A 16,972-nucleotide genomic window follows, 5' to 3' on the forward strand; every position below is an offset into this window, starting at 1 on the left:
AAATTTTTGAAATTGGTATTAAAATTCTCGTTTTGACGAGCTCTATCTTATTTTGATATTAATTTTGCATTTTTAGCTTTCCTAATTAAAATTCAATTTATTAACTAATTATTTACCGATTTTAGCGGGGTATAAATGTAGATTCAAATTGCGCCTTGTACATGCAGTAACTCATTGACTAGCGACAAACTCTTAAATGAAACTCCGATCCCCAATGGATTAATCCTTGACCTGCTGAACTGAAGAATACCATGAGAACCAAAAAGAGATTCAAGCACCATTTGGTTATTTAGCGAGTTCCACACAATACAAATGGTTTATCTAATGACCATCTTGTGCAATATAAAGGAGCTAAATGCAAATCCAATTTGGAGAATTCTGGTAAAGTGTTCATTGTGTTGCAATAATATGCCACAAAGCAACAAAATGCAGCAAATTCATCCTACATTTTACTAATGACAATTATAAAGATGAACCATGGCTCAAAAATAAGAATTCTTGTCATCGGAAAGTTTGAATATCACGTCTTTCACATTTATTGAACAATCTATGCTAGACCCACATTAATTTTTGCCATATTATTCGGCACTTACTAACCATCTAGACCAAGTCACTTTTGAATCTGCAATTTGGTATGGGTGTGACAGTATAATGTGCTCATCCTTGGTCCAAATTAAGGAAAACTTATGATCAGTGCGCCTTTGGAAGTATTTATGCCACTGAATCGAACATATATATAAATCGTTTAGAATCACTTGTTGCCAAGCATCTCCTCAATTTGACCATTTTGGTTGTACAGATCCACAATTTTCTTTGCATATCCAGGCATATGCCTGTCAGCTCTGCATGCATTTATATTTTGAGAATATGAAGAACTGCACTTCAAATGAAAGTTAGAATTATCGACAATTCTCGTTCTTACCTTTCTTTTCCCCACATACGATTTACATGCAGATAGTTGCGGATGGTATGGTAATCAAGTGAATAGCGTGCAAATTCCAGACCCTTTGGACCAATCTTAACACAAGCCAGAGCCAAAATGTCAGCATCTCTCGTGTTCATAAACAGTTTATATAAATGGATAAATTGCTAGGAATTTTACCAAGTTTAGTATAAAAGCGAGCAAGTTTCCAATGAATTTGGGAGCCGGCTGAGAAGGACCTCTTCCTACTCAAATCAAGAATTTCAAATATAAAGGCAATCAAGATTGAAATCTCATAAGCTTCGATGCTAGGGCAAAAGAAATAAGAGATACTATGCATGCAACCATTAGATTCAGAATAATAAACATGTCACGAATGTCAAGGGCCAAAATGAAGACGAAATGCGAGTTATGCATACCTAACTTAGCATTATCGTCAGCCGTAACAGTCTCCATAACAAATGGTCTACGATCTCCCTGGTTCAGAAAGCAAAGTCATATTCCTCCTTGTCAGATAGTGAAGTTAATATTTTTAAATGGAATGCAGCTGATAATTTACAGCACTAGTTGTTGGATGAATCTCTAATAAGTTCTCTACAAGCCGCAGCATTTCTCTACCACGTTCATTCCTGTCATTTTTGAAGAGCAAACTGCAGATTAGAATTGGCCTTCTTACAAAACACCCTTGGATGAACACTGCAATCCATAATCTCAACACAATACATACTTGTGATAATAACTATTAGAACTAGATTTAAATCCGCACATTGCGCAAAACTAAAATTAATTAATTTTTATATGTAAGAAACCATTTAATAAAGAAGTTTTAAAAATTAATATTAAATCTAAATAAAATTGTAAAAGAGTTCATCACTATTAAGAAATTAATATTAACTATTCTAGTCTTTAAAAGAGTTCATCACTTAATACGTATATTTAAGAAACTTAAATATTATAGTGCAAGAATGAAACTATTAGATATAATGTAAAGATGAACATAATGTTTCAATAATTGAAAATAACATCTATCAATCATGACATCATGCTTTTGCAACATTATTATTATAACTAAATAATATTAAAAATGTAAATTATTGAAAAAAAGGTAATATATAATTGATAAAGACAATATATAATTGATAAATACAATTAGATCAAAAACAGCAAAAGAAAACTTAAAAATATTGTAAGAATTTCATACATTATAGTATTTTAGGAGTTCATCATCCACCATATAGTGAGCAAATAAAAAACCATGATCATCAACCAAATTTTTCAAATAATTGTGCAAAACATTAGCAATAATAGAGGATAAAGAGTGAGAGGTATATGAGAGGAGATAAAAAAGGTGTGAAATAAATGTTATGGTAAACATGAATATAAGTGAGAATAAAAAGAGAAAATAAATTAGGTTTTATTAACCAATTTATATCTATTCAAGAAAAATAACATTACTATTAAAGGTATAAAATAACCTAGAAAAAAAGAGTAAAAAGAGATTAAAAGGCTATAAAATGACAATTTCACTAAAAAGTTTGTGGCAATATTAGAAATTATCTAATATGTCAAGTGTTCATTGTATCATTATTTGGTTTTTCTTTTTATACTAGATAGATAGATAGATAGATTTTCATAAAATAAAATTGGATAAAGTATAATTTTTTGTCCCTGAAGTTTGGTAAAAGTTTCAAAAATACCCTTAAGTTTAATTTTGTTTCAATTTTGTCCCAGAAATTTTTAATTTGCATCAAATATATCCCTAGCAACTAATTTTTCAAAAAATTTAGAACCAATTCAACAACAATTACATACAACAACCTTCAACACAAGCAAATCAAACATAATTATCATGTATTATTGTTAGATTCGTCTTAAATTTTTTAAAAATTTAACTGTTGGGAGTATATTTGATGCAAATAAAAAAACTTTTGGGACAAATAAAAGCTATAGATGACATGGCAATTTTACATGAAACATAGAAGTTTATATATCATTCATTCACTATAACACTACTTTGGACTCCCCTTTAATATATTATAATAGATATGTGAATAAATCAATTAGGATAATATAGGATCAGTTCAAATCTCATAGGATTCATTACAATACGATAAAAAAATTTTCCATATTCATAATTTTGCACAGATTCCACTATGTAGCTAAGACACACAGAATCTATACCTTTCCTTCCACTTTAAACAATATCTAAGGAGCATTTACCGAACAAAGTCAAAGTGCAAAGGAAAGGACTTTAACTTTTTATTGGAGTTACCTGACTGTAACATATTGTGGATGTTGTGTCATGCTAATTCCAGAATACTTTGGGACACCCATATATCCAACTACTAAATCCTGAAAATTATTTTATTCAATGTGAAACTAGATCAGGAAAAATAAAGATAATTTCTTAACATGAAAATTTCACATCCAATCTATCCACTAAAGAAGATGGTTCAATTATAGACAGAATAATAGAGCAAATTGAAGGTGAAATCTCCAAAATATATTGTCAAACAGTGTCAAGCAAAATAACACGGTTATTATAATCAAGTTATTTAAACTATATATATATTAAAAAAATTATACATAGACATTCAAACATAGAGTGAACTAATGCAACAAGTGATCTTGTTATCTATCGCAAAGTATAATTAAATGTAAATAATAGATACCATATACTACTGCTCTCTCCCTCTCCCTCTCCCTCTCCCTCTCCCTCTCATCATAGATCAAATTTTAATAATAAAGGGGTTGGTAACCACAAAAATATTCGGTGCTTACAGAATTTCCTAGTATCAAGAGAAGTGATGAATTTTGAACACTTGATCTTAATTCCAGATTTGACATAGTATAGCCAACAGGAAAGTTAGAACTCGTTCAGCATCATAAGTGGAGTTAATACTCAAAATGATCTCCGAAATTTGATCACAGACTCAATTTGATCCCCCAATTTTTAATTGACCCAATTTATACCCTGAAATTTTAAGGCGTGGTTCAGATTGATCCTTCCATCCAACTCCGTCACCGGAGTGATGACATGACACACAAGCTTCACCATATGCCTCTCCTTCTTCCTCTTATCATCGCCATCACCACCTCTCCTCTAACAATACCCTCTCTTCCTCAACAAACAACAACATTCACAACCCACCAACACCCACACATTTCTCCCGCCACTTATGAAGGGCCTTTCTATTATCTGATCCTTCACTTTCTCACCATCACCATCACCATCTTCCCTCTACCAACGTTCTCCCTCCCCAACAAACAACATTAATAATCACTAACATTAACAAATTGAAGAGAAATAGAAAAAGAAAAAGAAACAAAACACTATACATTAGATCCCTCTTAATAGGAACACAAAGATGGTTGCAATGGGTGAAGGTGCTTCGAATTTGGGGCAATGGGTAGTGCGACCTTGTGATCAATGGTAACATTGGGAATGCATTGCTCAACATGTATGCTAAGTGTGGTTACATGAAAATGGGATTCAAGGTTTTCAACATGATTGTGCATAAGGATGTTATTTCTTGGGGTGTCGTTATTTGTGGCATGGCGATGAATGGTTACGGTAAGCAAGCATTGCAGCTCTTTTCACAAATGGTGGTTCATGGTGTTGGCCCTAAGGATGTCACATTCATTGGTTTGCTGTCTGCTTGCAGTCATGAAGGAATGGTGAGTGTAGGTGTTATGCTCTTCAAAGCTATGGTGGTGGAAATGTGTGGGTATTGATGAGTTATGAATGTTGTTTGTTGCAGGGAGAGAGAGTGTTGGTAGAGGGGAGGTGGTGATGACGATGGTAAGAGGAAGAAGGAGAGGCATGTGGTGAGGTTTGGGTGCCACATCATCACTCCGGTGACGGAGTTGAACGAAAGGGTCAATTTGAGCCACGCTTTAAAATTTCAAGGTATAAATTGGGTCAATTGAAAATTAGAGGATCAAATTGAGCCGGTGGTCAAGATTCGGGGGTCATTTTGAGTATTAACTCTCATAAGTGATTAAATTACTAATGTGAAAGAACATAACGGAGCAGTTAGTATAGTGCAGACAAATTCACGTGTACTTTAGGAAGCAACAAGCCACTTACACAACCTTCAAAGGTAAAATGAGGTAAAAAAATATGCATTCTAAAAAGATAAGAATAGACAAGGACTTACAGCTAAAGCATTTGTATAGTCAAAACAACTGCAGGAAAAAAAAAACGAAGAAAGCATGAAACAACATAAAACGAAATATAAGAAACTGTGAATTCTAAATTGTATATGAATTTGATATGTCACATTATACAAAGTAAAAGAACAGATAACCTGTAGCAAGATGGGGCAATAACATCAACCAAGTCATTTGCTGGTAGACAGAAATACGGAACCTGTTAAGTTAAAACAGGGAAACAGAATGAAGCCAATTGCTTGTAAAATCATGACCAAATAAATACGAGGAATGGTTGTTTACCTCTTCAATGTGACCATCCAGATGCTTCAAGTGGACCTGCAAAAAATTTGACAGTGTGTCAGAATTTGACCAAGGAACAGGATATAGGATCTGCAAATAAAATGAAGAAATCATCTGTGGGTAGGAATCTTAATATTGCACCATGACTCAGGGTAGGAATCTTAATATTGTGCACAAGACTCACATACTCACAAATGCAATGAAAGCATATCACAAAAATTCAAAGTTGAGATTGTAACTTGAATCAATGTTTAATAGAAAAGAGAGAATTTAGAGAGTTCAGAAAGAAGAGATAATGAACTAAACAGTGTAACCTGTATTATTACTAAGCTTAGCACCAGATTTGTGCCTATATACAATGAGAAGACACTTATGGTATAAGCTAGTACAAAAGGCATGATAACTCTTACATGCTTAAGTTAGTTATGACAGCTGTAACTAACTACAGCTGTGCCATCATAGCTGGCTCTGCTACTCTAACTACCTGCTGACTCTCTAGATTACACCAGCTTACTTTATTAATGTTCACACATTTGATTGACAAAACTAAAACTAGGCGATACCTTGACCTCCTATGTAAAGAAATCGAACATGCGTATCACTTTTGATATTTCCAAGTACCATTGGCAGCATTGCCTCGCGCGTAAACTTCCAGACCCACAAAACCTAGTTTGTTAGGTTACATGGATCAAATAATGTCTGTCTTATCATGAACCATGTCTATAAACAAGCCATTTATATCCTTCTTTTCATAATATTTTATCAATAGTGTCATAACTCATAACTAGTAGCATAAGGCACTGCTGTTGTTTTGTTGTTGTCATAACCCATAACTAAAGTGAGGTACCGGTAACCAGAGTAATATGCATGTACAAAATAGTTTACATCATTCCCAATTATAATTCTAAAGAAACCCATTTGGTGCTATAATTTTAAACTATGCATTTACATTTTACAGGAGAAAATTTTTATTTATTTATTTTTTGATAACAAAAGAAAGAATTCCATTAAACAATACAATGAAGTCAATGAAAAGATATCCTCCCAAGCCAAAAGAAATATACAAAACACCACAAAATTCAATGAACAGTATCTTTCCAATCTCTCATCATGTCTGAAAGGGAAAGTCCTATGAAAAAAAAATATGCTTTACGTCATATATAGATGCTAAATGTCTAATTCTATTCCAGACATCAATTTTTCCTGAAACTATATCACTAAAAGATCATACATTGTGCGCTAACAAAATACTCCAAATAGCAGCATATATTGCACAATGCCGCAAAGATTTTGCCTCCTTCTTTCCCCAAAGCCTGTAAACCTCATTAAAGAAACCGATCTAGTGATGCTGGGCATACCAAAGACCCAATAAATACCGGACAGAATTCCACAAAGAATCAGCCATAGGGCAGCGTAAGAACAAATGTGAGACCAGTTCTGAATCTCCCCAACACGTAACACACATTTGGAGAAATGACCTTATGTGGTCTTCTCATTTGTAAATTGTCATTGGTATTAATTCTATTAAGAGAAGGTGCTATAATGGAGGATTGGCTAGAGACTGAAAATAAGATTTACAGGTATATAGACCCATTGAATCAAGAAACCACAATCTTTTATCAACATTTTACAAGATAATAAAAACACTAAGAAACTTGTAAATGTAATAAACTAAATTATAGAGAGTTTTATAGCAGAAAACCTTGTAATCTTGCATGAACTCATAATGGAGAACGGTTTCAGGTGTTTCACTTGCAGCCTTTAGAAACTTATCTAGTCCTCCTCTAGTTCCGTTATCCACTATTGAATATGAATTTCTGTATCAGTCCAAATTCCAGAAGGACTAGTGTAAATATGTTCAAAACGTAAACAAATAAAAAATTATCCATTTAGCAATTGATGATTACCAACTTTATAATTCATAATAATTCATGTTGTGTTATGCTGAAAACTTGAAATAGATTGTGTTTATACCATGGGTAGCAGTTTAGGTGTTGTATTTATTGAAAGTAGTGGAGTAGAGTGCTACTATATTGCTCTAAACTGATTCCCTACTTGTCACAATACCTCTTCTAATGATACGAATGAACAGTAGGTTTGTAGATTTATTCTTATATTCCTTGATTAGTCATGGATTGAAACAATTCAAAATAAAATAAAACCACTAGCATACCACAATTTGTGCCTAAAACATAGAGCTTATCCAAATTCAAGTGGTGCTCAACCGATCTTAATGCTGCAATTGAAGAAATTAATCTGCATTACATTACAAGTCACAATAGAGAAAATGATAAAAACTACAAAAAATGAAAGACATCTTTGTAGCAGTCATACCTTGCACCTGGCAGCCTACACCACAGAAAAGAAGACGTTTGACACCTGCAGCCTGTCATAAATGAAAATTAAAATCAACACATAGCAACAATACTTCCAAATGTTCTTATGGCAATCGAAATCAAAAACTAAAACAAAGAGTATAAATTAATATCACAGCCAATTGAAGAATTGTCTTCCCTTGTAGGTTTCATATCAAAGAAAGAGTTTAGGTAAATGATCTATTGGACTTCATGGAGCCTATTGTTTCTTTAGTATGCATATAACCTCTTCATATCCATAATTTGCTAATAGAACTTTCTCACATGTAATAGATAGAAACAAATAAATTGTCAAAAGTATCTAGTTCAAAGCAAATAATAGAGTTGAATGGTCATCTGCTTTAAGAAAAGCACCAAATGAAGAAAAATGTGAATAACAGATAAACCATCAATGTGGACATGGATGACTAGTCTAGTAAACATAAAACATCACTGAATGAATTTGACATCACAATCACCAAGCCAAGAGAACTGAGGGATAACTCAGAAATGTTTTGTTCATTATATGAACATATTTCAAACCTTAGCAAGAAATTCCCATGAATATGGTGAACTTGATATTCAAATGAATATTCTTTCATAGCGAGAAAACTTCTCAAAATGTTTGAACAGTTAAATTTGTATAGAAAATATGCTGCTATGTGCAACTATTGAAAAACAAAAAGTAACTTCGCAAGCACCTCAACAAGCGCAAGGGTATTGAGGTTAGGAGATAATGTTGGCTTGACACCTTTAGCAGCCAACACCTCATCTGGTGTCCTGAATTTGGTAAAGAAACAATTAAGTCTCAATAGTAAATAAAAGAATTAAATATCCCCAAAAGCTGGAGAAGTTGCACAACTACACAACAGATATCATTTTACAATACCCTTCTGCATTAAAACATTACATGGCACTTTGCACAATGTAAGAGGTCCCATTTCACAATTTTTTTTTTTTTGGGGGGGGGGGGGGGTGGAGGATGAGATGCTTTTTTCTTTTGCACAGAAATTGGCAATTTCGCAACAACGAGATGTGAAATGAGTTGGAAGGGGTAGAAGGGGCTTTACATACTTTAGTTACCCAGCAATTCCTTTATTAACTAACTTTGTTAAACTCCTCAAGATTCTTTACTCAATTCACTCTATTATTAGAGCACAACAGGTGCCTTACATCATTGAAGCTAACTTTAACACGAGTCTGACATTTTCACCAAGACTGGGTGGGAAACAAAATTTGCACTGATTTTGCAAGCCCAGTGCATTTTCAATGATATGTTCATTTGGCTTCAACAAAAGTTATCCCCAAACCACAACTCCCCCATGTGAAATGGCCCATTTTTGAATCGTGGGGAAGGGGGAATCTCTCATTCGCAACACGCTATTGCAAAATAGGACCTATTTCACAAAAAAACGCCCATTTCGCAAAGTGCTATGTGACATGTTAACATAACAGGGTATCACGAAATGGTACAATTTCTTCAGCTTTTGCATATTTCTGGAAATACTTCTGGAAAAATTTCAACCAGAATGCCATGAAGCAAACCTTGCTAAAACAGGTCTTGGAGTGAATCTGTCATCAGGATCACTATGAAGTAAACATAATTAACACAAGAAACAAGGTCAGCTTTAACAGACAGCCGCATCTTGCATCCCATCTAAAAACTTGCAAGTTTTTTCCAATACCTCTGTACACAAATGACGGCTTCAACCATGCCTGATTTAAGCATTTCTATTGCAATGGTTGTCACTATCCCAGTCCATTGAGCTCCTATCATAAGAATAAATTTGACAAGTAAAATATAGCCACTAAAGTTTTGGATTGAAATCAGAAGTAACATTAGAAAACCCAAAAATCAAAAGGGAAGAAATGATGATTCAGAGGCCCTACCCAAAGATGAGTATTTAAAAAAGAAATTAGAAAAAGACTGAGAAAAAATACTTAAAGCACAAGACATACACTAATAGTTACAATCCAAGTATAATATGGTAGAAGCATATGGAATTTACCATTTTCAACTCTGGAAAAAAGTACCTTCCACAGGGTTAAGTTTTCGAGCATATAACACCTCCTCATGGACCCCTAAGTAGGTTTCATCTAAGGTATCAGTTTTTCTCCCTCTACCATGAACAACAGGTTCCAATCTCTGAAATGGAAAACAATTATGCCATCTTTGTAGTTTCTAGACAGAAGCACACTAATCAAGGTATTTCTTTTTTCCGATGTTCAATTATGCAAATGAAAAATGTGAACTTGAATAATCAAATTTTAAATGATAAAATTAAGAAGTGCACAACATTGAAGAATTCATTTTAATTTTTGACTGGATTCATTGAGATTCATGCAACAATAAAAAGTGGATGCATAGGGTTTTACCGCTAGAATTAGAAATTACTGTTTGTTGATGAATTACAATGACAGAGGATTTTAAGATACCTCTCAACAAACCAAACGCTCACAATTACACAAATGACTAGACACCAGTCTCTCTATCATATCACTTCTATTTATGTTAACCAAGTATTTAATTAGTTGTACCATAAGTCCGTAACCAAACTACTCTTACTAATGGTATTCATGACGCATACAATTGAAGTGGTTAATCATTAGAAATCCTTCAGTTTGGACAACTTGAATAAGAGAACACAATTTGGTTTCCAGAAGTTCACAACACAGACAATTTCGCTCCAATGGAAAAGATATTATATTCGCTCAAGATACGCCAATGATTATTGTGCATTTGTGCTGACAAATTCTGTCCCAAAATGATCAACACACTGAAACATAGTCTATAAAAATCAAGTTGCTAACAAATCATTCCCTACAACAGCTTTGCTTTTGTTAACATTAACAAATCTCATTAGTAAAAATAGAATTCATCATTAGGCTACTACAAACTAATAAAACATCATTTAGCAACTAGCTTGTCAACATTTTCACTTTTTAGGTGCCAAACCGGTGGTTCTCCCTTTCAATAGAATACTTATGCATCAAAATTCGAACCAAGTAGCCATCCAAATGGAGGAAAATTATTATTTCTACTCGGGAACCAAATAGGTGATGTGATGAGACTATGCAGCACAATTTAGCGACAAAAGAAGAACTTGGTTATGAACATGGCGGGCAAAGTAGAAACAAATCTTTGGTTTTGTCGGAGTAGTTTCAGGCTTCAAAAAAAAGAAAGTTTCTACTATATTCTGCTAACTAGATTACCTCTAATTTTCATACAGACCATGGGATCTACCAATTAAGTGCTAGAACCTAACCATTTTTGTCAACCTAAGTTGACAACCTTTTCTATCCAATCTTGTAATAATGAGAAAAGGGCCAAGTATCAAGAGGGTTAAAAATGTATTTGTGATTTAGTAGCATCGGAAAATACTAGTACATAAATAAATTGAAATTTTGAATCAAATTGATGAGGTAAAGCAAGAGTCATAGATACATGAATAGTAACAAGTTAAGGAGAGGAAGTAAGAGAGCGAGTTACTTCAATCCTAGACATTCCATCTCCCAAGAAAGCGCATGCATTCTTGACATGTGCAATATAATATGTGTCACACAAGCCGCAACTACTGTTTTCAAGAAAGGGAACAAATTAACAAAACAGAATATCTTTTTTCTTGAAATGGGAAACACTAAGTATATATCATTACCTGCAATGATCTTTTGCTGGGTAAGTGCCACCTGGTGCAATGGGCCTTGACCTTTTCCTCCAGTCCTCTCTCAGTGTCACATCTTCTTTCCAACATCCCCAAAAATAAAACAAAAGATAATAAAAATTAAAAAGTAAAGAGTTTAGAAGAGAAAGGCGAAAGGGAAAGGGAGTAGTGTTGCGATGGTACCTTTGGATGAAGAAGAACGAATGGAAAAGGGGAGAGAGAGGGGAAGTGAGGAGAGCTTGCCAATGAAGGAAGTCATTGCTAAGCTCAAAGTCTGAAGCTAAGGTTGAAACTCTAAAGTTTAAACTCAAAGCCACGATAAAGGTGGTTGTTCTCTGCACCACAACTTATGAATGATGTGGAATCAACAATCATATTTCTCTCTTTTCTAACTAGAGCGTGGCGGTGGTGCCCGCGTAGAGTATCAGTAAATGAATTATTTTCAAACTGAAATTTGCATTGAAAAAGATATATGAAATGAGATTGGTTTCAGGAAAGACCAATTAAATTTTGCCACTTCAACTGGCTGGAACAGTTATAGCAAGTTGGAAGAAGAAAAAAAGGGAAGCGATTCAGGGAGCATAAATGAAGAGAGAAACAAAGATTTAGAGAGTACCTGAGGGTGAGGGGAGAAGAGAGGCGAAGGAGTAACTGCCAAGTTGATGGCGCCGGAGAAGAAAGAGAAGGAAATTAACGCAAATAACAACAGGAAAACTTACAAATCATTACAATTCAAAAGAACATGAAGAAGAAGAAGCGGATGATAAATTTGTATCCAAACCTAGAAGGGAGAACACAGAATGAGAACGGAGAAGACGCGTTAGAAGGAGAAGCGTCTAGGAACGAAATCTCGAAGAAGCACAACGGACCGGAGGCAGGGCGGAGGAGAAGCTCACTGTCACTCTCAGGCACTCGCTCACTAGATAACTTGGAGTCTTGGACTTTTTTATCTTAAATTATATTTTAATTATCCTCTTAATTTTTAAATAAAAAAATTATTTTTTATTTTTTATGTTTTAAAAATGTAGCACATATATTTAATTATTGTGGCGCATCTGTAATTTAGTCTCAGGCCAAACATGTAATATTCTCAGAGATGTATTCGGGATGAATTGCGTTGGATTTTAGTAAATTTGATATTCGAATCTACTAATTTTAATCGGTTTGAGTTGAATTTCTTTTGTGATCGAACTCGAACCGATGATTAAATTTAAATTGGATCGATTCAAATAATCAATGATCGATTAGAATTAAATTTATAAGACAAAATTAAAAAAAAATTAAAAAATATATATATATTATACTAAAAAATTATATTAAGAAGAAAAAAGAAAAATAGCAATTAAGGTGAAATTAGAATTAATAAAAATATTATATAAAAATTTTGTTTTTCACTTTTTTAAACATCGTACTCTCAACTCTAATACTCAAACTAATTAAGGTTGGGTATAATGAGGATTTATCATATTAGAATAGATTATCCATTAGATACATTACCCAATATAATTATATTAGATTAGATTTAATTAGGTAAGTGGGTTATTCTTATTTCGCTTAGGATCCGTTTGAAAATTTTTAAAAATAATTTTTTTGATCTTTTAACTTATGAAAAGTAATAGTATTAATGTTTTGTGCAATTTTTAAAATCAAATTGTAGCTTTTTAAGAAGTTATTTAGGAGCTTATAGAGAAGTTTAAAAAAAATGACTTCTCTCATAATATTACTACTTTTCATCGCATTTCTATAAAATAAGTACTTTTAGAACTAAAAATCCAAATACAAAATAACTTATTTTAATAAGCTACTTTTAATATAATCATTTATTGTTTAAGTTATTTTTTCAAAAAGAGCTTAATTAAGCTTTTTATCCAAACTGCACATTATACCTATATTATCTATTGTGCATCATATGAAAGAGGCTCTATGGACACAATAAAAATAAATATGAAAAAAGAATATCTCCTTGTCAAAATTCTCTACTCCAAACTAATTAAATCGAAAATCGATCAAAATCACACTAATTTGCATTGAATAGGATTCTATTTTCTACAAACTGTATAGATTGAATCAGATTTTAGATTCATTTCTCAAAATCAAACCAATTTAATCCAAACCACAAAATATGATATAAAATTATTATTTTATTATTAAATTTAAATTTTATATATAATATGTTTAATTTGTTACATGTCTTATTTTAGTCATAATAATAATAATAATAATAATAATAATAATAATAATATTTTATATATAAGATCCAGAATTAGATACATAAATAGTACTAGTCTCAACTTATAAAAAAATGTTAGTTTAAAAAGTTACAAATTAGAAGATACAAAATTCATTCTTTTTTTCTAAAATAAAACTTATAAGAGAAAACTATACAAATACATGTTCAGTAGTGGAGAAATATGCTAAGTATAGGATAAACTTTAAAAATAAAGTCTCCTTCGCTTCACCAACGAGTTTCGCATTCTCAACAAGATGTGTCACATCTTGTTATCTGAAAAATCAATAATTTTCATAAAAGTGAGAATCCGAAGGTTCCTAACAGGGTAATAGTTTAAATGAAGACTATGTAAAACTACATGAACTCGTTAGGTAATCCTAGTCTCCAAACATACCAAGTTCAAGTCTAGAGTTCCACTAATCAAAATAGAATAAACAGACTAAATCTCAACTATACTAGTGATCTCTAAATTTTAGTTCTTCCCAATACAAGTCACCATCCCTCTCAATATCATAATTGTGCAAATTCAGTAATTTTATATCAAAACTCAGTCTCAATAGTATCGATTTATTCTCATTGTTTAGTCCCAACATCTTAAATTCCCAAATCGTTTCCAATTATTAATTCAGTAGTAGCAAACACAAGTAAAGCAATTCAAACACAATCAATAAACAAGTATCACAAGTAATACAATTAGCAATTAACAGATATTCAGATAGACAAATCAAATACAATAATCACACTCAAACAATGTCACGTAGATACAGATGATGCATGCCTGTCCTACTAGCCATGAGCTCACGTGTCGGTTAAACTGCCAGAACCCGACACATCCGGTAGCTAATCTAGACATTGTCTCTCGATTGTGCATCTCTAGGAAGAAAACTATCTGGGCTTATCACAAGCCGATCTCAGAGAGAGAGTGTCCTGTCACCTTCTCACTAGAGGTATCATTTTATCTAAGAGGGAGAGTGTCATGTCATTTGTCTCAAAGGAAGAGTGCCCTGTCACCTTGCAATCGGAACATGGGCAAAACAACCCACCACATCCCCGAAAAGAACATTCTCAGCTTATCACAAGTTGGTCTCAGAAGGAGAGTACCCTGTCAGTTTCCTCATTGGGGGTATCAATCCATCTCAGAGGGAGTATACCCTGGCACCTTCCCCAAGTCACATCACGACCGCGAGCAAGCGGGATGAGACCTCCGTCCTTGCTAGGTGTGTAAGAACCGGAATAACCGCTTTAATAAAATAATAATTTAACTACCCAGAATAGGTTCAAAAATTTAGAAATAATAATTTGAAAATAAAAAGGTAAAATTTAAATTCAATAGATTTTTCTAAGTAGGAAAATGTATCTTTTACGAAAATTTTTTCTAAAAATGCATACTGGTGCTTAAGCTAGCAGTACCGCAGCTCTAGTCTGTTCGGTACTGCGTATTGAGAAAAATAAGATTTTGAAAAGTGAATTTATTGTTTTTAAAAGACATAAATAATTTAGAATTGAAAATCGAACATTAATTCTAAAGATTTTATCCCAAAATTGGGCCAAACAGGCCAAAAATGCTAACGGATTGGATTGGGCCAAAGTTAGGCCTAATCCCAACATATATAAACACCTTATAATGAGCATTTAGCCACATGAAGTTCTCGCCGAGCCCGTCATTTCTAACCAAGATTTGTAGGTAGGAATTTAAAATTTGCGCTCCAGTTTCCTGCCCTAATATTTTCATATTTTTTATATTTGTGTTTTGGTTGTTTAGGGGAGATCTAGCATTGGAATATTGTTGAATTTTGCCCCTAATCTCGTTGGATAAGGTAAATCTCTTCAAACTCTTGTGGTTTGATATTTTGGTTAGCCATAGTGTTGATTTTTTGTATGTTATATGTGTATAGCTTGATAGTTGGTGAGTTTTGGAAGTGGTGTTGGTGCTTGAGGCTTGTTGATCTTGTTGGAATCAAGCTTTGGGTGTTTGTGCTTTTGGAGAATCGGCCAAGATATGGTTTCGATTTTCTCTATGTAATATGTAATATTTTTGGACATTTATGTTAGTGGACTCTAAGATAGGATTGAATGATGTTGGTGCATGATTAATTATATGTGAATTTATATTCGATGATGAAAAAGATGATATGGAGTGTTGGAATGTGTGACTGACGCGTGCGCATGACTGACGCGTACGCTTGGCCAGGTGCAGAAGTCGACCGACGCGTACGCGTGACAAGCGTCACGTGCCTCACTAAAGGGAACATGCTATGGGCGATTTTAGACCTCTGGCTTGCCCAGATTCAAGCCCATTCTGCAGATTAGAGGCTGGGAGTGAAGGATGATGAGAGATACATGCCATTAGTTTAGTTTTTATATAGTTTTGAATTCTAGAGAGAGAAACTTCCACTTCTCTCTAGGGTTTAGTGTTCTTTGTCTATTTTTACTTGAATTCTTAGATTAGATCCTTGTTAATTTCAGTTTTTGTTGCTTTAGTTATAGTTTCTACTCTTTAATTTTGCTTAGCACTTTTGCAACTTTAGTAATTGTGAGTTTTGAATTGGGATCTTGTTGGAATTACTTTTTATTAATGCATTGAGTTTTCTTTCAAGTTCATTGTTGTATTTGGTTTGTTATTAGCAATCATTGTTAGTAGGTAGCTTTGATTTAGATTTATTTCTGAATTTTATGATATCTTCTTTTATTGCACACAAGGTGTTTGTGAAATGCATCTTATGATTATGGAGTAGATTTATACTCTTGGCTTTGGGGTTGAGTGTTGGAAACTCTTGAATTGTCAAAGCTTATGCTTGATTGAGTATTGGAAGTTGCTTATTAGCTTGAACTTCACTAAAGCTTGTCTTTCCCTAGGAGTTGACTAGGACTTGTGAACTCAAGTTAATTGTACCTACTTGACTTTCCTTCATTTTCCAGAGGATAACTAAGTGGAAGCAATAGACAATTCTCATCACAATTGATGATGACAATAAGGATAGGAACTCCAATTCTCTCCCCTAGCCAAGACCTTTATATTGATTGATTGTCACTAACTTTTACTAGTTTGGAATTCCTAGTTTTCTCATTCTAATTTCATATCTCTTATTCTTATATGCTTTTAGTTGTAGTTAACTTGATGCATTCTTGCTAGTTAGGTGAAGCTTGATTGGTAATTTTAGTTATCTTACTTTAATTGTTAGTTGATTGTTGCTTTTCTATACTTGTCAATTTACTTCTTCTGCAAGCAATCCAAAACCCAAATAACCAACAATGTGCATTCTAGTGCAAGTCCTTGGAAGACGACCCGGGATTCTACTCCCGGTTATTGATTTGATTGTTGTGACATTCTTTTAAACTTTGATTTGGG

The 16,972-nt window shown here is 33.3% G+C and overlaps 1 protein-coding gene across 25 annotated transcripts; it reads right to left on the minus strand.

Moving 5' to 3' along the window:
- Positions 1–367: 367 nt before the first annotated feature.
- On the minus strand, positions 368–12,351 carry LOC112727474 (7-hydroxymethyl chlorophyll a reductase, chloroplastic). Of its 25 annotated transcripts, none has more exons than XM_025777214.3 (21): positions 12,175–12,351; positions 12,010–12,044; positions 11,577–11,739; positions 11,388–11,469; positions 11,222–11,306; positions 9,766–9,877; positions 9,417–9,501; positions 9,277–9,318; positions 8,433–8,511; positions 7,712–7,763; positions 7,551–7,613; positions 7,080–7,177; positions 5,378–5,413; positions 5,233–5,294; positions 5,083–5,110; positions 3,195–3,274; positions 1,482–1,551; positions 1,342–1,399; positions 1,103–1,167; positions 923–1,017; positions 368–842 (listed from the first exon to the last, which is right to left on the minus strand). In XM_025777214.3, exons 3-21 carry the CDS (start codon positions 11,650–11,652, stop codon positions 752–754), a joined length of 1,359 nt encoding a protein of 452 aa, XP_025632999.1. In that variant the 5' UTR covers positions 11,653–11,739; positions 12,010–12,044; positions 12,175–12,351; the 3' UTR covers positions 368–751. The 25 variants fall into 25 exon arrangements, with proteins under 25 accessions (XP_025632999.1, XP_072065409.1, XP_072065404.1 ...); XM_072209308.1 differs by having other exon boundaries at positions 11,222–11,303; positions 11,577–11,728; positions 12,175–12,346; XM_072209303.1 differs by having other exon boundaries at positions 11,577–11,728; positions 12,175–12,346.
- Positions 12,352–16,972: the final 4,621 nt, after the last annotated feature.

Source organism: Arachis hypogaea, chromosome 12 (genome assembly GCF_003086295.3).
Source record: "Arachis hypogaea cultivar Tifrunner chromosome 12, arahy.Tifrunner.gnm2.J5K5, whole genome shotgun sequence".
NCBI classification, from domain to species: Eukaryota; Viridiplantae; Streptophyta; class Magnoliopsida; order Fabales; family Fabaceae; genus Arachis; species Arachis hypogaea.